Source organism: Hemiscyllium ocellatum, chromosome 38 (assembly GCF_020745735.1).
Source record: "Hemiscyllium ocellatum isolate sHemOce1 chromosome 38, sHemOce1.pat.X.cur, whole genome shotgun sequence".
Taxonomy (NCBI): domain Eukaryota; kingdom Metazoa; phylum Chordata; class Chondrichthyes; order Orectolobiformes; family Hemiscylliidae; genus Hemiscyllium; species Hemiscyllium ocellatum.
This window is the reverse complement of record NC_083438.1, coordinates 29,544,256-29,565,979: the sequence shown is the minus strand read 5'-3', so window position 1 is coordinate 29,565,979 and position 21,724 is coordinate 29,544,256. Positions and strand designations below refer to the sequence as shown.

Below are 21,724 nucleotides of genomic sequence, written 5' to 3'. Positions count from 1 at the left end.
ACCATCTCTCAAGCCATGTGTTTATCCTACTTATTTTTTCATTTCTACACTGGCTAACGTGTGGCACTGGTAGTAATCCTGAGATCACTACCTTTCAGGTACTCCTCTTTATCTTCTCTCCTGGATCCCTGAATTCTTCTTTCAGGACCTCATCTCATTTTCTACTTATATCGTTGGTGCCTATATGCATCAAGACAATTGGCTGTTCACCCTCACCTTTTAGAATGCTCTGCAGCCGATTGGTGTCATCCCTGACCCCAGCACCTGGGAGGTAACACACCATCCGGGAGTCCTGTTTTCGGCCACAGAACCGCCTATCTACTCCCCTCACAATAGAATCCCCTCTGACTATGGCCCGACGAGTCTTTTTCCCGCCCTTCTGAACAGCAGTGCCCGCTACGGTGCCATGATCCTGGCAACTGCTGCCCACCCCTGGTGAGCCATCTCCCCCAACAGTACCCAAAACGGGATACCTGTTTTGGAGGGAGATGACCGCAGGGGATACCTGCACTGCCTTCCTACTCATTGTTTCTCTCATTTTGGTCACCCATTCACTGTCTCCCTCAGCAATTCTAACCTGCGGTGTGACCAGTTCACTAAACGTGCTGCCCACGGCCTACTCAGGATCGCAGATACTCCACAGTGTGTCCATCTGCAGCTCCAAAGCCATCATGAGGTCAAAAAAGAGTTGCACCTGGACACATTTCCTGCAAATGTAAGAGTCAGGAACGTCAGAAGGTTAGTCAACCCTAACCCTAACCCTAATCCTAATCCAAACCCTAACCCTATCCCTAACCCTAACCCTAACTGTAACCCTAACCCTAACCCTAACCCCAACCCTCGCCCTAACCCTAACTCTAACCCTAACCCTAACCCTAGCCCTAACCCTCGCCCTAACAATAACCCTAACTCTAAACCTAACCCTAACCCCTAACCCTAAGCCTAAGCCTAACCCTAACCCTAGCCCTAACCCTAACCCTAATCCTATCCCTAACCCTAACCCGAACCCTAACCCTAGCCCAAACCCTAACCCTAACCCTAACCCTATCACCCTAAGCTCCCACATCAATCAAGAGGCATATGTCACGGGTCTGAGGTCCCCTGCTATTGTAAGCTTAGCTTTATATGAACTAACTAAAACCAAGCAATGCCCTTAAATATATGAAAAAGAAGGATAAAGAAAAAAAATGCCTTACCTTACAGTCTTTTTCTTCCGACTAGAGGTGTGGGGGGGAGGGAGATGATATACGTGTAGTATCTCGGGTTTAGCCACTGCCTAAATATAAATGAAGCCCTTACCGTCCCAGCAACCCTCGCTTCACTCCACCTTCTCTCCTCACCTCTCTGTCAAAATGTTATAATCATTACTTCACTACTCGTGTTGTCAGCTCCAGATGTTGAACTGGAAGAGTCCCTACATTAATATTCTAACTCTCACCCAGTCCTTGCAGTGAAGTAACTCTGACCCAGTTCAGGGCCATGTTTGCTTTAATTAAAAATTAACCTGGTTCATTGACCAGGGACTGCAGGCTGGACACTGTTTAGTACAGGGAGCGACACTGCTCTGACAGGATGGAGAGAGCCCGACTCACTGCCATTACTGTCTGGTCACTTCTATCTCTTGGTGAGAGTGAATTTCTCATGTTGTTATTGAGGGTTATGTAGGAAGGCTGTGGGGTGGGCGGGGGTGCTGGTGAGGATATGTCAAATACAACGGATTTCACAGTCTTTCCCTGTCTCCATTTGGAGTTAAGCTGGCTGAACATTAACCTGGGATTCTTCTTCCCCTTGTAGTTGGCTCTGAGGCTTTGACCATCTCAGTGAGTGAGAGGCTGATTAATGCAGCAGTCGGAGACCCTGTGCTCCTGTCAGTGAGACCGTCGGAGAGGGTGAGGAGTGGGTCTTGGAAACACAAATTGGTCAGATATACTTGTGTGGATTAACAAAACAGCAGGCATTAATAATGTTTACAGGGGACGGGTGGAGTTCTTACAGAGTAACAGCTCCCTCCTGCTCAAATCAGTCACGGCTTCAGACAGCGGAGAGTACAGCGTTACCATGAACTCATTCAGTGATGCTGTAGCGAATGCAATAATCATCCTTTCTGTGTTTGGTGAGTAACAGGAATGTTTTCCTTATCCAAGTCTTTATGAAATGATGAACCTTCCCATCACTGATGACCTGGTGAGATGAGAGAGTTTCACCATAAAGGTTGACTTGGGGGAGTGGGGTGGTGGGGAGAGGATGGAGCGATTGGCAGACTGATTTGTTGATCCAAGTTTGAAGTCGACTCTAAAAGGAGATTGGGCAAACACTGAAAGCAGGTATCATTACCTGGCTCCGGGGAAAGGGTTGAGAAGGAGGGCAACACACGGGCGATGGTTTAATTGACTATTGTGTCTCCCTCTCTCTCTCTCTCTCTCTCCCTCCCTTTCTGTCTTTCTACTTGAACATGTTTGAGTTCAGTTTCTCCATGTCTACTCAGAAACTGGTGGAAGGCTTTTCATCACGTTCGCCTTCTCTCTTCACTTTCCTTTCCCTCAGTCAGCCTTTACGTTAGAGATGTTTTACCCACTTGAAAATATCAACCCAAGGTTTCTCTGCTCGACAAAGATACAGGTTTTTTTAGGCATGACCTCCCCTTCATGAACCCACCCTATTTTACCAGGGACTTCCACACACTCCGCAATCTGATTCTGAATAATGGACTCGAAAATCTTCCCAACAACTGAGGTCAGGCTAACCGGTCGACAATTTCCTGTCTTCTGCCTGCCTCCCTTTTTAAACAGTGTTGTTACATTACTCATTGACCAGGCCTCTGGGATCATCCGTGACTCAAGTGATTCCTAAAAGGTCAACACTGGTGCATCTACAGTCTCCTCAGCTATTTCCTTCAGATCTCTGAGGTATATCCATCTGGTCCAGTGATTTATCCAGCTTTCCCCTTCCCCAGCACGTTATCCCTTGTGATATCCAACTCACTCCTGACCCCTGACACTCTTGAAACTTTGGTGTATTACTGATGTCTTCCACTGTGAAAACCAACGCAAAATACCTATTCAGTTCCTCTGCTACTTCTTTGATCCCCACTTCAACTTCTCCAGCCTCATTTTCCAGTGTTCCAATGTCCACTCTTAGCTCTACCTTTCAGATTGCTAACAACGCTTGCAATTTTTAAAAAAGATTATGAGCTACTTTACCCTATATTTCATCTTCTCCACCCCCATTACTTTTTTTTTCCGTTATCTTCGGCCGGCTTTCGAAGACTTGGAGAAAGGGAGGTTTGCAGATGCTAGAGATCAGAGTCAAAAAGGCTGGTACTGGAAAAGCACAGCAGGTCAGGTAGCAATTGAGGAGCAGGAGCGTCGACGTTTGGAGCCTAAGTCCTTCATCAGGAATGATATCCTGTAAGGATGTTCCAATCCTCTGGCTTCCCACTAATCTTCACCATATTGCATGTTTTTCCTTTTATTTTAATGCTGTCCAACTATGCCCTGTAGTTCTAGAATCCTCAACCATTGGGAATAATTGATCTTTATCGACGCTGTCTCTTCCTGTTAATGTCTTGAAGACTTCAATCTGGTCACTTTCTGAGCCTTCGAAATGCTACAAAAAAAGTAAAAGCAAGTGGACTTATCCCTTTGCTGTTGACAAGACTCCCATTGAAGAGCCAAAAAATTGTTTTTTTAAGTATTGTTGTGGAATTAGAGCAGATGGAGTTTAATTTGGATATATGTGACAGAAGCAAGGGCAGGACTTGTCCAATTAAAAGTAGGACCTTGTGTAATCATGTGGAACAGACAGACCTAGAGGGATTCTGGGATATATTTCTATGAAGTTTGCGTCACATTTGGGTTGGGTGGTGAGGAAGACATTTAGCATGCTTACCATCTTTGCTCAGACTTTAGCGTATAGGCTTTAGAACATTATACTGGGGTTGTACAGGATGTTGGGGAGGTGCCTTCCAGCGTTCAATGTGCAGTTCTGGTCACCTTGTTATAGGAAGGATATGACTATGTTGGACAGTGTTCAGAAGCGATATACCAGGACCTTGCTGAGAATGGAGGGTTTGAGTTATAAGAAGAGGCTGGATTGGCTGGGAGATTTTTTTCACTGGATGTTTCTTGAGATTTATAAAATCATGAGGGGCATGGATAAAATGGATGGTAGGTGTCTTTTCCCTATAGCTGGGTGATTCAAGACGTGGGAGCACAGTTTAAGGAGAGAGGAGAAAGATTTTAAAAAGACAATATGGGCAATTATTCGACACAGAGAGGGTCTGGAATAAATTTCCAGAGGAAGGGATGAATCTGGGTACAGTTACACCATTCAGAAGACATTGAGATCAGGACATGTTTGGAGAGATATGAGCCAAGCGCAGGCAGACGGGATTAACTCAGTTTGGGAATATGATTGGTGTGGATTGATTAGACATGCTGTAGGACTCAATGAGGTTATCATTCATCATCGATATATCATATTTCAGAACAAAATTACTTGAATGTTCTGTGCAGGATGAGTGATTAATTCTTCTGTATTACATTCACAGAGCCAATCTCCTCTGTGTCTATTATATCCAACGTTTCGGACACAGTGAGAGAGAATGACACTGTGTCCCTGAGGTGCCATGTACTGGGAGATTGGAACGAAATCGTTTGGCTCTTCAATGGGAGTCTTGTCAACAGCAAAGGGAGGACAACATTTTCCTCAGGAAATGCCATGTTGACGATAGTTCATGTTGACACAAGCAATACTGGCAACTATCAATGTATTGCACGTAGCCCTGTGAGTGAAAAAGCAAGCGAGCCCTACTTCTTGAGCTTGGACAGTGAGTACATCGGATTCACATCGATTCACAGTGAACAGCACACTAACATTTGTCTGTAATGGTGTCTGGGATATTTACTTTGTTAAAGGCTCTTATGTTATGTGAAGGTTGATGAGGTCACATTTGGGGTATTGTGTAAAATTCTGGTCACCCTGCTACAGGAAAGATGTCATTAAACTGGAAAGGGAACAAGGATGTTACCTGGTGTGGAGGGTTGGGGTTAAATGGAGAGGTTGGATAGGCAAGGACTTTTTTCCCCAGAGCATCAGAGGTCTGATCTTACAGAGGTTTATAAAATCATAAGGGGCACAGATAAGGTGAACAACCAAGGTCTTTTTCCTGGAGTGTGGGGAATCCAAAACGAAAGGGCATATGTTTAAGGTGGGAGGGGCAAGTTTTATAAAAGACAACTTTTTCACCCAGAGGGTAATGTGTGCATGTAATGAGCTGTCAGAGGAAGTGATGGTGGCCGGTCCAATTACAGTATTTAAAAGGGATCTGAGCAGGTACATGAATAGGAAGAGATTAGAGGGATATGGGCCAAGTGCTGGCTCATGGGATTCGGTCAGATTGGGCATGTCTGGGTCTGCCTGGACGAGTTGGACCGAAGGGTCTGTTTTCATGCTGTTTGACTCTATAAATGTCACTTGATAGCTGCTGTCACATGTGAACCACTCTGCTGGTGATCAGGAGGAGGCTGCTGGGGTTGGAGTTGCTCTGCTTTTGGTACATCGAGGCAACATTTCACATTTCCAAGTAAATACCAGTGCTGTATCCGTTTGGGAACATGGGACTGAACAAGATCCTGCTCCCACTGGTTAATCCTGTGCAATAACTGTGTAATCTCATCGTCAAGGTCACTTGCAAGTGAGCAAGAGCAATGAGGGCACTGACTTATGTAGTTCTTTCTGTTTTGCAGTGACTCCCACCCAGTCAGATAGCTGCAGTGTTCATGAATGGGAAGCTGCAGTTGTGGTTCTCGCTGTGATCTCCATCGCAGAACTCACGGGTATCGCTGTTTTACTCTACAAAATCCAGAAAATGTCTCATTTGGAACCACGTAAGTGAACGGGGTGATTAAATCCATTTTATTCCCAAACGGAGGCCATCATGAATGGTGTCAACACAGCCGTCGGAATGGGATATTGGGCAGGGATGAAAGGAAAGGATGAGGGGGCGAGATACAGCAGAGAGGGAGAAGCTGTACCTGCTCCCAAAAGGAAGACGAGTCAGAGCCTGTAGGATTAAAGTTTTGTGCAAAACAAGGGGGGGATGTCAGAAAAAGACTGTTTCACCCAGGGAGCAGTTCGGGTGTGGAATGCACTGCCTGTAAAGGTGCTGGAGGCAGGTTCCCTGGAGGCAATCAAGAGGGAACATTGGTGTGCAAGTGGATATGGGGGAGAAGGCAGGCGATTGACATTTCCAGCAGGAGACCCACATGATGGGCCGAATAACCACTTTCTGCTCCAGAACAGTTCTGTGAAGGGACCCATCTGGGGGATAGTTTAATTCATCCACCGGTTCAATACATCCGTGTTCAACTTTGTAAGCTGTTTCCATTGTAGGTCAGTAATTCTAGTGAGGCAGTGCAACAAGTGAAAACAAGGACAGTAACTGGTCTGTAATTACACCTATTCTATTGACCACCTTCAATAAAAGATGGATTAAGTCTATTCCAATATAAATAGAGTACACCCACCTTAAGTATCTGCTCTTGGAGTCACAGCTCCTATTAAAAGTTGCAATGGAAAAGGGAGTTTAAGTGTTGATTGATCCTGCATCTGATGGATGGGAGCCTTTACCTTAAACACATCAGGGGATTAATACCGAGACAAGGTAGAGATTCTCTTAATCCATCTGAGGAGCAGGAAAATCGTCGTTTCGGGCAAAATCCCTTCATCGGGAATTCCTGATGAAGGTCTTTGTCCAAAACCTCGATTCTCCTGCTCCTCAGATGCTGTGTTTCTCCAGCACCACACTCTCGACTTCAATCTCCAGCATCTGCAGTCCTCCCTTTCGCCTGTGCTCATTATCCATGACAACCAACACTTGGTTCAAACGTTCCCGAGAGCAGAGAGTTCGCCAGAGAAGGTCAGCTCAGCAGTTCCTCCAAACAAAGTGAACTACTGTGGAGGTTAGAAATCTGAGAAGCAGAGCTGTTTGGAAAAACCCCAGCACGTATGGCAACATGACGAGAAACAGAGTTAACGTTTTGAGCCCAGTATGACTTTTCTTCAGAGCGAACAGACGTTGAAAAAGTTTCCAATTTCTAGATGTAGGTTTGCTCACTGAGCTGGAAGGTTCAGTTTCAGACCTTTTGTCACCATACTAGGTCACATCTTCAGTGAGTCTCCAGGTGAAGCACTGCTAATGATTCCTGCGTTTTATTTAGATGCTTGGGTTTCTTTGGGTTGGAGGTGTCATTTCCTGTGGTGATGCCATTTCCTTTGGTGATGTCATTTCCGACAGTGATGTCATTTCCTGTTCTTTTTCTCAGAGGGTAGGAAGTTTCCAATTTCTAACGTCTTTCAGATCTGAAGAGGAGCCCTATTGGACTCAAGGCATTAACTCTGTTCCTCTCTCACAGAGATGTTGCCAGACCTGCTGAGTTTTGCTAGTATTGTCTGCATTTATTTCATCAAATTATCTTCCTCCTTAGTTTACTCATCCCTTGTTGCTGGATTGATTTCAGAAAGATACATTCTACCAACAGTTAGTGGCACCATCAGCGCGCCGACGTACGAAACCTTCCTGCCTTCAGTAAATGACGAGGTAAGTGTTCACTTTAACGCAACTATTATTGATCAGCTAAACAAGAGATGTTGCAATTACAGTAAGTTTTAAAACAAGAGAACTCTTGTGAAACTGTTTCCAGCCGCAGGAGCTTCAGTGACAAGTCGAAAAATTTCAAATAATTGGAAAGAAGAAGGATGGTGGGTAATTATTACCAGATGCAGCTTGTCCTTTCTGACCTGTGAATCCCTGTCACAAACATCACCGTGCTATGGCATGGAGAGGTATATCTGTCCTGGTTTCATTTAAGAGAGAGAGATTGAACGAGAGAAGCCAAACAGTCTGTGGGAATGTAAACAGCATGTGATTCCTTGGAGGTTTTCTTTAAAGTTGGAACAATCAGTCGAGAGTGTGGTGCTGGAAAAGCACAGGAGGTCATAGAGTTATAGAGATGTACAGCACGGAAACACACCCTTTGGTCCAACCCGTCCATGCCGACAAGATATCCCAACCCAATCTAGTCCCACCTGCCAGCACCCGGCCCACATCCCTCCAAACCCTTCCTATTCATACACCCATCCAAATGCCTCTTAAATGTTGCAATTGTACCAGCCTCCACCACATCCTCTGGCAGCTCATTCCATACACGTACCACCCTCTGTGTGAAAAAATTGTCCCTTAGGTCTTTCCCCTCTCACCCTAAACCTATGCCCTCTAGTTCTGGACTCCACGATCCGAGGGAAAAGACTTTGTCCATTTATCCTATCCATGCCCCTCATAATTTTGTAAACATCTATAAGGTCACCCCTCAGCCTCGGACACTCCAAGGAAAACTGCCCCAGCCTGTTCAGCCTCTCCCTGTAGCTCAGATCCTCCAACTCTGGCAACATCCTTGTAAATCTTTTCTGAACCCCTTGAAGTTTCACAACATCTTTCCAGTAGGAATGAGACCAGAATTGCACGCAATATTCCAACAGTGGCCTCACCAATGTCCTGTACAGTCACAACATGACCTCCCAACTCCTGTACTCAATACTCTGACCAATAAAGGAAGTGCCTTCTTCACTATCCTATCTATCTGCGACTCCACTTTCAAGGAGCTATGAACCTGCACTCCAAGGTCTCTTTGTTCAGCAACACTCCCTTGGACCTTACCATTAAGTGTATAAGTCCTGCTAAGATTTGCACCTCACATTTCTCTAAATTAAACTCCACCTGCCACTTCTCAGCCCATTGGCCCATCTGGTCCAGATCCTGTTGGAATCTGAGGTAACTCTCTTCACTGTCCGCTACACCTCCAATTTTGGTGTCATCTGCAAACTTACTAACTGTACCTCTTATGCTCGCATCCAAATCATTTATGTAAATGATAAAAAGTAGAGGGCCCAGCACCAATCCTTGTGGCACTCTACTGGTCACAGGCCTTCAGTCTGAAAAACAACCCTCCACCACCACCCTCTGTCTTCTACCTTTGAGCCAGTTCTGTCTCCAAATGGCTAGTTCTCCCTGTATTCCAGGAGATCTAACCTTGCTAATCAGTCTCCCATAGGGAACCTTGTAGAATGCCACAGGAGCAGGAGAATCGACTTTTCGGGCTATAGCCTTTAATCAGAAAATCTGGGCAGATTGATAGCAGGCCTTGCATTTCAGCATTGTTAATGCTCAGAACATTTAAATTATAGAATCAAAGCTCCCAAGAAATAGACCTGAAACTATTAAAACTCTTCTGCTTGAACGTTTTATATCTCTCCCAACCCCATGAATGCACTTGATTCCTTAAATTTGTAAACAATAGATTGATTTAAAAATTGCAGTCAGGAAGGGACAGCACAGTGGGTTAGCATTGCTGCCTTACAGTGCAAGGGACTTGGTACGATTCCACTCTCGGGTGACTGTCTGTGTGGAGTTTGCACATTCTCCCTGTGTCTGCGTGGGTTTCCTCCGGGTGCTCCACTTTCCTCCCACAGTCCAAAGATGTGCAGCCTTTCTGTGGATTGACCAGGATAAATTGTCCGCAGTGCCCAAGGATGTGTAGGCTCAGGTGGATTGGCCGTGTTACGTTGACCCATAATGTCCAGGGCTGTGCAGGTTAGTGTGGATTGGCCGTGCTAAATTGCTCACAGTGTTCAGGGATGTGTAGGCCAGTTGGATTAACCAAGAGAAATACTGGGTGACAGGGATAGGGTAGGGGTGTGGGTGTGACACTCCTTGGATGGTCAGTGTGGACTCTATGGGCTGAAATGCCTGTTTCCACACTGTAGGGAATCTTTGAGAATGAAAGGCTGCTTGTTACCCTCTCAGCTGCTTCCATACAAAAGTGACACTCTTAACATTTAACGTAATAATTATCTTCACAGAAAGAATGTGGAAATCAGGATCAGTCCAATTCAAACTACACAGTACGTGTCTCTGCATTTCAATCATTTCAGACACTATTCCTGTTGAGACTGATATGAATTGGCTGTGATATCTTTTATTTTCCTTCCAGGACCTTCAGATCAGTAACATATCAGGCTATGAGCAGTTGGAAAGGTATGTTTATCTTTGTAATTCCCGAATAATGGATTCAGATCCCCAGTGAACTGTAACAAAGGTCAACTTGCCCCACACCTTAAAACAGACTTTGAAATTGATCGCAATGAAGATCGTGTTGTTCCTCGATCCAATGGCATTGTGGCCCAAATCAAAACAGCATATCAAATCATAGAGATGGACAGTACTGAAACTGACCCTTCAGTCCAACTCATCTATATCCTAAATTAATCTAGACCCATTTGCTAGCATTTGGCCTGTATCGCTCTAAACCCTATTCATATTCCCACCCAGATGCCTTTTAAATGCTGTTATTGCACCAGCCTCCACCGCTTCCTCTGGCAGCTCATTCCATACATGCACCAATAGCACTGGTTAGCACTGCTGCCTCCCAGCGCCAGGGACGTGGCTTCGATTCCAGGCTCAGGTGACTGTCTGTGTGGAGTTTGCACATTCTCCCCGTGTCTGTGTGGGTTTCCTCCCACAGTCCAAAGATGTGCAGGTTAGGGTGGATTGGCCATGCTAAATTGTCCCATAGTGTCCAGAGATGTGCAGTTTAGGGTGGATTGGCTGTGCTAAATTACCCATAGTGTCCAGGGATGTGTTAGTTAGGGGCAAATGTAGAGTACTAGTGCAGAGGAATGGGCTCAGATGGTTGATGGGGACTTATTGGGCTGAAAGGCCTGTTTCTACACTGAGGGATGCTATTCTATATAAAGTTGCCCCTTAGGTCCCTTTTAAATCTTTCCCCTCTCACCTTAAACCTACGCTCTTTACTTCTGGACTTCATCATGATTTTATAAACCTCGATAACCTCTTTGACTCTATGACTCTATAAGGTCACCCCTCAGCCTCTGACGATTCAGGGAAAACAGCCCCAACCTATTCAGCCTCTCCCTCTCACTCAAACCCTCCAACCCTCGCAATAAACATGCAAGTTTAACAACATCTTTCCAAAAGCAGGGAGACTAGAATTGAATGCAGTAATCCAAAAGGGGCCTTACACATGTTTGGGTATACGGATGAAATGAAACAACGAACTGCAGATATTGGAAATCTGAAACAAACAAAAACAGAAATTGCGGGAGGAACTCAGCAGGTCTTGCAGCATCTACGAAGCAGAGTTAACACCACGAGTCCAGTGAGTCTTTTTCCACACGGTGTGTTCTGATAAACTGGGGTGCTGTGTACAGTTCCACTCACCTCATTATAGGAAGGATGTGATTGCATTGGAGAGAGTGCATTCACCAGGATGTCACAGTTTAGCTATGAAGAGAGGCTGGATAAGCTCAGGTTGCTTTCTTGAGAGCACAGAAGGTTGAAGGGGGTCCTAATACAGTTTAGAGAATCCCGACGTTGCAAAAAGATCCCGAACAGCTCAAAGAGCTTGCACTGAGCCTCCAAAAAGCACCCTACTCTTAGAGTATTCCAGGCTCCTACCCTATCCCCGTAAGCTCGCATTAATCATGGTTAATCCTCCTGGCCTGCACATCCCTGGGCACTATGGGAGCAATTTAGCATGGCCAATCCAACTAACGTGCAGGGCTTTGGATTGTGGGAGGAAACAGGAGCACTGGGGGAAAGCAACGCAGATACGAGGAGAATGTGCAAACCCCACACAGACAGTTGCCTGATGGTAGAATCAACCCCAGGCGCTGTGAGGCAGCAGTGCGAGCCACTGTGCTGCCTAAGGGGTGTACACGATTATGAGGGACATGGACATGGTGGTAAGAAGCAGTTGCCTTGCTGTGCTGAAGAGACAATAGCAAGTGGGCATCATTTTAAGATGGGGTTGGCTCAGTGTCTCTGTAGTTAGCACTGTTTCCCCATAGTGCCAGGGACCCAGGTTCAATTCCTGCCCCGGGCGACTGTCTGTGTGGAGTTTGCACATTCTCACCATGTCTTCATGGGTTTCCTCCGGGTGCTCTGGTTTCCTCCCACAGTCCGAGGATATACAGGTTAGGTGAATTGGCCAGGCTAAATTGTCCATAATGTTAGGGGCATTAGTCAGGGGTAAATATAGGTTAGGGGAATGGGTCTGGGTGGGTTAGTCTTTGAAGGGTCAGTCTGGACTCGTGAGGCTGAACAGCCTGTTTCCATACTGTAGGTAATCTAATGTAGGGCAGAAGGTCTTGAGGGGATGGAAGGAAATTGTTTTTCACTCAGTGAGTGGTGGGTGGGTCTGGATGTGCTGCCTCAGAGGGTAGTTGAGGTGGGAAACCTCACAACCTTTAACGAGTGCCTGGATGGAATATCCTTGGGTCAAATGGAATTCAGGAGGATCGGAGATGGTTTCTCCTTTGGTCAGTGCAGACTCAATGGGCTGAAGGGCCTGTTCCGCGCTGTCCATCTCTATGAGCCTATAATCAACCACTCCAAGTAGATGCAGGCTGGGGGAGCTTGAGGACAACACCCATCAACCACTCCTTCTCATCCATTCAGCCCAAATGGTGTCAGACCAGTCTTGTCCATTTTGTTTGCAATCTGAGTCAATGGCAGTAGTGTGGGAGTGCTGTAGTGTTCTTTGGGTGAAGATATTTTACCAGCAATGCCCTCAGGTCAGCTCTCTGGATCCCCGGGCACAATTCTGAAGAACAACAGATGCCTTGCCCCGTCTTTCAATCAACATCTGCCCTTTCTTGACTTGGGGAGTATGAGGCAGACAAACCACATGCTTCCTGGAGGTGGTCACCAGAGACTAATGCTTGGGGGAGGCACTGTCACAAAGCAAGCCTGACTTACAGGAAGCTCTCACATAAATACTGCCTCCTGCAGGCAAGGCTGAGGGACATAGAAAGTCATTCCGAATGTGCATTCATTGGACGTCAAGGCCTGGAGTGGGTCTTGAACATGAAACGTCAGGTTGAGGGGCTTGAATGCTCCCCCATAGTCTCGACCTCAACCCACATTAATTTAAAGTGAAAACAAACCTCAGATTTCCTGTTTGCGACTGTGCACACGTATTAACCTCTTGCCCCTCTTATTGTTACAGCAGGGAAGCTGCTTCAGAAAAGCCCTTGCCATTTGCCAAGCAAGACGGAACGCCCTGAGGATGTGCAAGGCGCTATGCGGATGCAGGTATTTCCTTGGCCATTTACTCACCAGCTGAATCTGGCACCAATTGGACCGATGAGTACTTTTTGATGATTTCATCATGGTGTGTGGGTCGCCCCATTGAGTAGCTGTGTCCTGGAATACAGTGCCTGGAAGTGTGGTGAGGGGACAATGCCATTGTTGCAGGGATGGGGAATTGCAGGGTTTCTGATGAGCAGCAGAGGGCGCCTGTTGCTCGGGGTTTGTGGGGGGGGGCATCAGCTTCTCACTGATCTGCAGTCTCCAGCTCCGCCTTGTGGCTGCAGTAAGGGTTGCAGCTCTCCTCCCTGCACACTTCAACTAAATTCGACGCAAGTTTCATCAAGTTTTCACAATGAGCTTCATGGGAGTCTTTGCACGATGAATGTTCAACGCCCGGTTTCACCCAAACACGGCAAAATAAAAGGAAGAAACTAGAAGAAGATGTACCCACAATCGGCTAAAACCCAAAGCTTGCAGACCTCAGTGATACATTGGAGTTTCATTAATCTGTGCAAAAATTTTAGATTAATCAGTGGAATAAATTTGAGCAAAAAAAAAATCGATGTGAATGAAAAAGTGTTACTTGTGCAAACGTGCACCTAACACTATGGGCAACTTAGCATGGCCAAATCACCTGACCCGCACATCTTTGGATTGTGGGAGGAAACCAGATCACCCGGAGGAAACCTACGCAGACATGGGGAGAATGTGCAAATTCCACACAGTTGCCTGAGGCAGGAGTTGAACCCTGGGCGGCAGCAGTGCTAACCACTGAGCCACCTTGCCACCCACCTTTTAACTGAGTTCATGTCCCACAATCTGTACTAGCAGGATTTGAACCTGCTTTTCTGGAAAATTGCACCGATTTCTGGACCCCTCACCCGGTGACAATGCCAAAGGGTACCAGCTCCCCACAGCACTGCCAACAGAACACCCCGGTGATGAAGAATCACCTCCTTTGGGACACTTGGCATGGGGTGGTGGGGGAGATTTGAAACTTCTCAGGCGAAGGGGAGGAAGCGGATTTGAGGTTACAATCCAGGAACTGCCCACTGAATGGCACAAGGTGCCAAGTGGTCTATTGGCCATCTGTGTGTACGTCATTCTGAGAACAGAAGACTACTGTCGGGACAATCACAGTGGACTCTGATAGTTACAAACCAACCAATTTATTACATCAACAGAGAAAAACACAGGGGAAGAGTCATACTGAAGTGAACACACCCATCAGTGAGAAACCATTTCATTCGTGCCAACTTGGAGAATACCCGTAAATCTTCGCGGTTAGGCAGTGTATCCCTTCGTTATTTCTCGGTTGGAATATTTTCTTTTGTGGTGAAGCAGAGAGGCAGAAGTTAAAGGTTGGTAACTGGTATAAATTAGGTTAACGCTCTGACAAAACTCAACTGCAAGCCTGTCACAGCAGCAACCTGTCCCTTTGAGGAGAAAGGTCCAGTTGCCGAGCAAGCAAAGCGAAAGGGTCTTCTCCACGTTGCCCCGGTCCCTCCAGCCAGATCCATCCACCAAGATGGAGGCGATGTTCAGTAACCCCGGGGTCTCAGCAGGTGATTGACATCCCAGAGAGAGAAATTGTCAGCGTGTTTGTTCCTTCGTGAAGGTTGCGAGCTCTGTCAGAGTCTCTCACACCTTAGCTGCCTGTCCGACAGAAAGGAGAAACATCATTCACTTGGGTGGGGGAATCAGGGACAACATTGGTCACCTCATAGCAGTTTCTGGCTTTATTCGTTCATAGGATCAGGGAGCCATTGGCCAGGGCAGCACTTATTGCTCACTCCTAATTGCCCGGAGGGCAGTTAAGAGGCAACCACATTGCTGTGGGTATGGAGTCACATGTAGGCCCAGACTAGGTCAGGATAGCAGTTTCCTTCCTGTGTCTGTGTGTGGGTTTGCATGTTCTCCCCGTGTCTATGCGTGGGTTTGCATGTTCTCCCTGTGTCTGTGTGTGGTATTGCATGATCCTCCTGTGTCTGTGTGTGGGTTTGCATGTTCCCCCTGTGTCTATGCGTGGATTTGCATGTTCTCCCCGTGTCTGTGTGTGGGTTTGCATGTTCTCCCCATGTCTATGCGTGGGTTTGCATGTTCCCCCTGTGTCTGTGTGTGGGTTTGCATGTTCTCCCCGTGTCTGTGTGTGGGTTTGCATGTTCTCCCCATGTCTATGTGTGGGTTTGCATGTTCCCCCTGTGTCTGTGTGTGCGTTTGCATGTTCTCCCTGTGTCTGTGTGTGGGTTTGCATGTTCTCCCTGTGTCTGTGTGTGGGTTTGCATGTTCCCCCTGTGTCTGTGTGTGGGTTTGCATGTTCCCCCTGTGTCTGTGTGTGGGTTTGCATATTCTCCCTGTGTCTGTGTGTGGGTTTGCATGTTCTCCCCGTGTCTATGCGTGGGTTTGCATGTTCTCCCTGTGTCTGTGTGTGCTTTTGCATGTTCTCCCCGTGTCTATGCGTGGGTTTGCATGTTCTCCCTGTGTCTGTGTGTGGTATTGCATGATCCCCCTGTGTCTGTGTGTGGGTTTGCATGTTCCCCCTGTGTCTATGCGTGGATTTGCATGTTCTCCCCGTGTCTGTGTGTGGGTTTGCATGTTCTCCCCATGTCTATGTGTGGGTTTGCATGTTCCCCCTGTGTCTGTGTGTGGGTTTGCATGTTCCCCCTGTGTCTGTGTGTGCGTTTGCATGTTCTCCCTGTGTCTGTGTGTGGGTTTGCATGTTCCCCCTGTGTCTGTGTGTGGGTTTGCATGTTCCCCTTGTGTCTGTGTGTGGGTTTGCATGTTCTCCCTGTGTCTGTGTGTGGGTTTGCATGTTCCCCCTGTGTCTGTGTGTGGGTTTGCATGTTCTCCCTGTGTGTGTGGGTTTGCATGTTCCCCCTGTGTCTGTGTGTGGGTTTGCATGTTCCCCCTGTGCCATTTGGCCCAACAAGTCCACACCGACCCTCTGACGGGTAACCCACCCAGACCCATTCCCCTACCCTATTACTCTGCATTTACCCCTGACTAATGCACCTAACCTACACATCCCTGAACACTGTGGGACAGTTTAGCATGGCCAATCCACCCTAACCTACACATCCCTGAACACTATGGGACAATTTAGCATGGCCAATCCACCCTAACCTACACATCCCTGAACACTATGGGACAATTTAGCATGGCCAATCCACCCTAACCTACACATCCCTGAACACTATGGGACAATTTAGCATGGCCAATCCACCCTAACCTGCACATCCCTGGGCACTATGGGACAATTTAGCATGGCCAATCCACCCTAACCTACACATCCCTGGGCACTATGGGACAATTTAGTATGGCCAATCCACCCTAACCTGAACATCTTTGGACTGTGGGAGGAAACCGGAGCACCCGGGGGAAACCCACACAGACACGGGGAGAATGTGCAAACTCCACACAGACAGTTACCCGGAGCTGGAATGCTGGGAGACGGCAGTGCTAACCATTGATCCACCGTGCTGCTCCGAACGTACCCCCCTACTCCCACTCCCATTTCTTGTATCCTCCCCACATCACCACCGCTGGGCAGCTTTTTCTGCAGCGCAATAGTGGCTGCAAAACGCACTTGTGAAAAATCCTGGAGAGATGGTGTTTCTGTTGGCACCCTCCCAGCTTTCAGAGGTAGATTTGGATATTCCAGCACCCTGCCCGATGAGAAAGCAATTTTGGTTTGTTGGGTGAATCTTGAGGAGACTGAAAATCACATACCTCGCTGTTTGAAGATGATGCAGGCGCAGATTGCAATCAGGGCCAGGATGCCAACCACGGCTGCGGCAATCCACGACTTGTTCTTATAGTCTTCGAGATCATTTGATTCTAACAGAGAGGAAACAATCCATTGTCACAAGTCTGACAGTGAAGGAAGAGGAGGAACTCAGGGGAACATCCAACAAACTCTGCATTCACACTGAGGAGCAGCAAAGGGACAGTCATCGGGCGCGGAAGCAGACCCTTCAGCCCAACCCGTCCATGCTGACCAGATAACCTAATCTGGACCCGTTTGCCAGCACTTGGCCAACGTATCGTTCTTTTGGGGAGTGTTTAGAAAAATTATCATCTCTCCACAGCCATGCCCTCTTGTGTAAACACAAACTCACATCTATTTGCAGGACACCCACTCACTGGCCCTGTACATTCATAAAAAAGTTGGTATCCGTCAATAAACTGAGTGGTAATGCTCCCACTACACCATGGAACTGGACAGTACATGAATGGGCCTTCACGCTGTATCGAACATGACACCAAATTAAACCAATCCCATCCGCCCCACCTTTGGTCCACATCCCTTGCATATTCATGTGTGTTTCTCTGAAACGCCCCTATCGTATCTGCCTCCATCACCAGCGCTGACAGCACCCTACCACTCTCTGTGTCATTAAAAACTCAAGTCTCCTTTGCAGTCTCCCCCTCTCACTTTAAACACGCGCCCCCACCTCCAGAGCCCAGTAATAGACATTCCAGCTCTGGGGAATAGATTCTGACCTGTCAGTCCCATCTACGCATCCAATAAGCAACTGGGAAGAAGCATTTCCTGTGAATTACTGAAACCGGCTTCATCCGAGTCAAATCTCGAATGGGTCATGGCAGTCAGGTGGAAGGAACTAAACATTGTGTGAGAGCTCCTGACTTTCCTAGGCCCTCAGGAAGCAGTTGAAAATGTGTTGCTGGTTAAAGCACAGCAGGTATGGATGAAGGGCTTGTGCCCGAAACGTCGAATTTCCTGTTCCTTGGATGCTGCCTGACCTGCTGTGCTTTAACCAGCAACACATTTTCAACTGTGATCTCCAGCATCTGCAGTCCTCATTTTTTTACCCTCAGGAAGCAGGCCAAGACATCAGCAACTTACTCAAAACGGCACAGCTGTGGCTGTCTTCTCCGGTTTTGCGCTGGAGAATTAGACGTTTCCGGGGTCATGTGTTCCCTCACAGCTGCCTCTTGTGAAATGGTGCCAGGCGATGGAATGGAACTCCGGAATTGAGGAAGTTAGGACTGCAGATGCTTGGGGATCAGAGCTTAAAAATGTGTTGCTGGAAAAGCGCAGCAGGTCAGGCAGCACCAAAGGAGCAGGAGAGTCGACGTTTCGGGCATGAGCTCGAAATTCCTGAAGAAGGGCTTATGCCCGAAACGTCGATTCTCCTGCTCCTTTGATGCTGCCTGACCTGCTGTGCTTTTCCAGCAACACATTTTTAAACTCCGGGATTGACCCTCACATACAACACGTCCCACCCCACCTTGCCACTCCGGGTGTTGTCCCAGGCTTGGCACCGTTTCCAGTGCCAATGTTACATAACGCCAGTGTGCATTAATTGCACAGAGCCTTCTTTTTGTCTCTCCCTTCCCAGACTGGTGTGTTTCCCAAGTTTTGTCGCTGCCCTTGGTGCTGAAGGTGATTGGTTGCTGTAAAGTCAGGAACTAGGTGTGGGATATCAGCCAGTCATGGGCCCAGCCTAAGGGGTAAAGGATCCCAGCGTTTCGACCTTGGCACTCAGATCAGGAAGAGGATCAATGTCAGTGCAGAGTAGGGAATACATGATGGGACTCGAAACGCTTGGACCCAATGGTGGCAAGCTACTGGGAAGTGACTGCTGAAAAGTTACGATCGGGAAAGATGCGAGAAACTCTGAGGGGAGCAACTATTTACACCAACTGAGAAAAGGCTGCTGATTGGATGGAGTGTTGACTCTGGTCAGTCGCCAATGGTTACCGCTAACGACCTGCCCATGCAGTATGAATTGTTACTCTCCGTGAAATTGCACACAAGATGAAAAGGTTTTGCAATGCACAGGTTGTATTAAAACACGTGAGGGTCCACCAACCGGAAGTTCACACTTACCCAATGGAGAAAGATGTATGGTATTTTTTTTCTCCATTCTGGTTTGGACATTGTAGCCCTGACAAGTGTAATTGCCAGAGTTGCCTTGGGTAATGTTGCTGACGACCAATACCTTTCCATGATGCGGGAGCTCTTCCCCATTCAAGAACCATTTGTAGTTTGAGGGCGGAAATGATTCGATTTTGCACTCCAGGGTAACGTTGGCTCCGTAAGAGACTTTTTGCTCTTTGGATGTTATTACAATCTGGGCTTCATCTGGTCCATCTGCAACCATTACAAATGTAGGCGTGAGACATCAGTCTTTAGCTGGGTGTCTGATGACTGCGGAATAACATTTCACAGCCTTTCCTTATTCTTTCATGGACAAGCCCAGCACGTGTTGCTACCCCTAACTCACCTTCAACTGAGAGGCTTTTTGGACCATTCAGAGGATCGATTGCATTGTTGGGAATTGGGAATTCTTGTGTCGGACAAACCAGATAAGGACATCAGTAACAATTTACAGCAGCGATCGTGAAGTGGTTGAGTGGTTAGCACTGCTGTCTCACAGTATAAGGGATCTGGGTTCAATCCCACCCTCGGGTGACTGACTGTGTGGAGTTTGGGTGTTCTCTGCGTGGGTTTTTTTCTCTCTGGGTGCTCCGGTTTCCTCCCATGATCCAAAGAGGTGCAGGTTTGGGAGATTTGTGGGCGGCACGGTGGCACAGTGGTTAGCACTGCTACCTCACAGCGCCTGAGACCCGGGTTCAATTCCCGACTCAGGCGACTGACTGTGTGGAGTTTGCACGTTCTCCCCGTGTCTGCGTGGGTTTCCTCCGGGTGCTCCGGTTTCCTCCCACAGTCCAAAGATGTGTGGGTCAGGTGAATTGCCTGTAGTGTTAGGTAAGGGATAAATGTAGGGGTATGGGTGGGTTGCGCTTCGGCGGGTCGGTGTGGACTTGTTGGGCCGAAGGGCCTGTTTCCACACTCTAAGTCTAATCTAATCTAAAAAAATAATTTGGCTCTGCTAAATTGCCCATCTTGATCAGGGATGTGTAAGTTTGGGGAAATGCAGAGTTGCTGGGATAGGGGGATACTTTTTGGAGGATTGGTGTGGGCTTGATGGGCTGACTGGCCTGCTTCTGCAGTTCAATATCACTACAATTCTAGCGATAGCTTCGTGCTTACTATTATTGATAACAGCTTCATATAACAGATTCATTCGAGTCACACAGCATGGAAACAGACCCTTCGGTCCAACTCGTCCATGTTGACCATAATCCCAAACTAAACTGGTCCCAACTGCCTGCACTTGATTCATCTCCCTCCAAATATTTCTTATTCATGAACTTAGCCAAATGTCTTTTAAAAATTGCATCTGTACCTGCATCACCCACTTCCTCTGAAAGTGTATTTGACACACACTCTCTCTGTGTAAAATAATTGCCCCTCGTGTCTTTTTAAAGTCTTTCTCCTCTCACCTTAAAAAAATATATCTCCCAGTCTTGAAACCTCCTCACCCTAGGAAAAAGATGTCTGCCATTCACCTCATCTATATCCCTCATGATTTTACAAACCCCTATACAGTCACCCCTCAACCTCCGACGCTTCAGTGAAAAAGTCCCAGCCTAACCCTATAACGCAAACCCTCCATTCACTGCAACATACTGGCAAATGTCTTATGAACCTTCTCTAGCTTAATGATGGTCTTTCTATAACTGGCCAACCAGAACTAGACACAGTACTCCAGAAGAGGCATCTGAGGAGCAGGGAAATCGATGTTTCGGGCAAAAGCCTGATGAAGGACTTTTGCCCGAAACGTCAATTTTCCTGCTCCTCAGATGCTGCCTGACCTGCTGTGTGTTTCCAGCATCACTTGGAATTATACCGACACTAGCAGTCGTTCCATCACAAATAACGTCAGGTACTCACAGTAAATGACCAGTGGGAATGGGTCACTCTCCTTGCTACTGATCAGACTCTCCACTGTGCAAGTGTAGTTCCCCGCGTCGGATCTGTTCACGGCTTTGATGGTTAATGTCTTGTTCCTGTCCGAAAGTTCCACATTTTCACCGGGCAGCAGTGCATTCTGGTCCCGGCTCCACCTCAGGGAGTGCCAACTGCCAAATACACCACACGTCAGGACTGCTGTGCCATTGTGCTCCACCAGTGACAAAGCATTGGCTGTAATCTCTGGTTTTGAAATATCTTCTGAGACGGAGAGATAGAAAAACATGATGGTTAGTCAGGGAGGGCAATCATGCTTAAAGTCGCACAAGCTTAACATCAGCACTGGTGGCTCAGCGGTTAGCACTGTTACCTCACAGCTCCAGGGGCGCGGGTTCGGTTCCACCCTCGGGCAACTGCCTGTGTGGATTTGCACGTTCTCTCTGTGTCCGCGTGGGATTCCTCCCCCCCGGTCCACAGATGTGCAGGTTAGGCAGATTGGCCATGCTAAATTGTCCCGTAGCATCTAGGGGTGTGCAGGCTGCAAGGAAAGGCAGGGTTACAGGAATAGGATGGGGGTTTGACTGGATGGGATGCTCTGTGGAAGGGCCAAATGGCCTGCTTCCCCGCTGTGAGGAGTTTGTGAATTGGCCTGAGGAGTTGAGGGTGAACTGCTGCTGTGTCTGTGGTTTAAGGACACTCATGGTCCTGCCAGGGAAGAGGAGTTGCACAGTTTTCATTAAGCAACACTGAAGGAACAGTTCTCTAGCTGTAAA

At 47.4% G+C, this 21,724-nt stretch overlaps 1 protein-coding gene across 2 annotated transcripts in view; it reads right to left on the bottom strand.

The window, feature by feature from the left end:
* Positions 1-14,321: 14,321 nt before the first annotated feature.
* Positions 14,322-21,724, bottom strand: part of LOC132833953 (carcinoembryonic antigen-related cell adhesion molecule 5-like) — a 62,404-nt gene continuing 55,001 nt past the window's right edge. Inside the window, exons 7-10 of one of the 2 annotated variants that reach the window (XM_060852647.1) lie at positions 20,934-21,209; positions 19,023-19,286; positions 16,898-17,005; positions 14,322-14,824 (exon numbers count right to left, since the gene is read on the bottom strand). In XM_060852647.1, the coding sequence (XP_060708630.1) occupies positions 14,817-14,824; positions 16,898-17,005; positions 19,023-19,286; positions 20,934-21,209 (656 nt within the window). In that variant the 3' untranslated portion in view covers positions 14,322-14,816. Of the gene's footprint in view, positions 14,825-16,897; positions 17,006-19,022; positions 19,287-20,933; positions 21,213-21,724 lie in introns of both variants that reach the window. The other variant, XM_060852646.1, reaches the window with a different exon arrangement.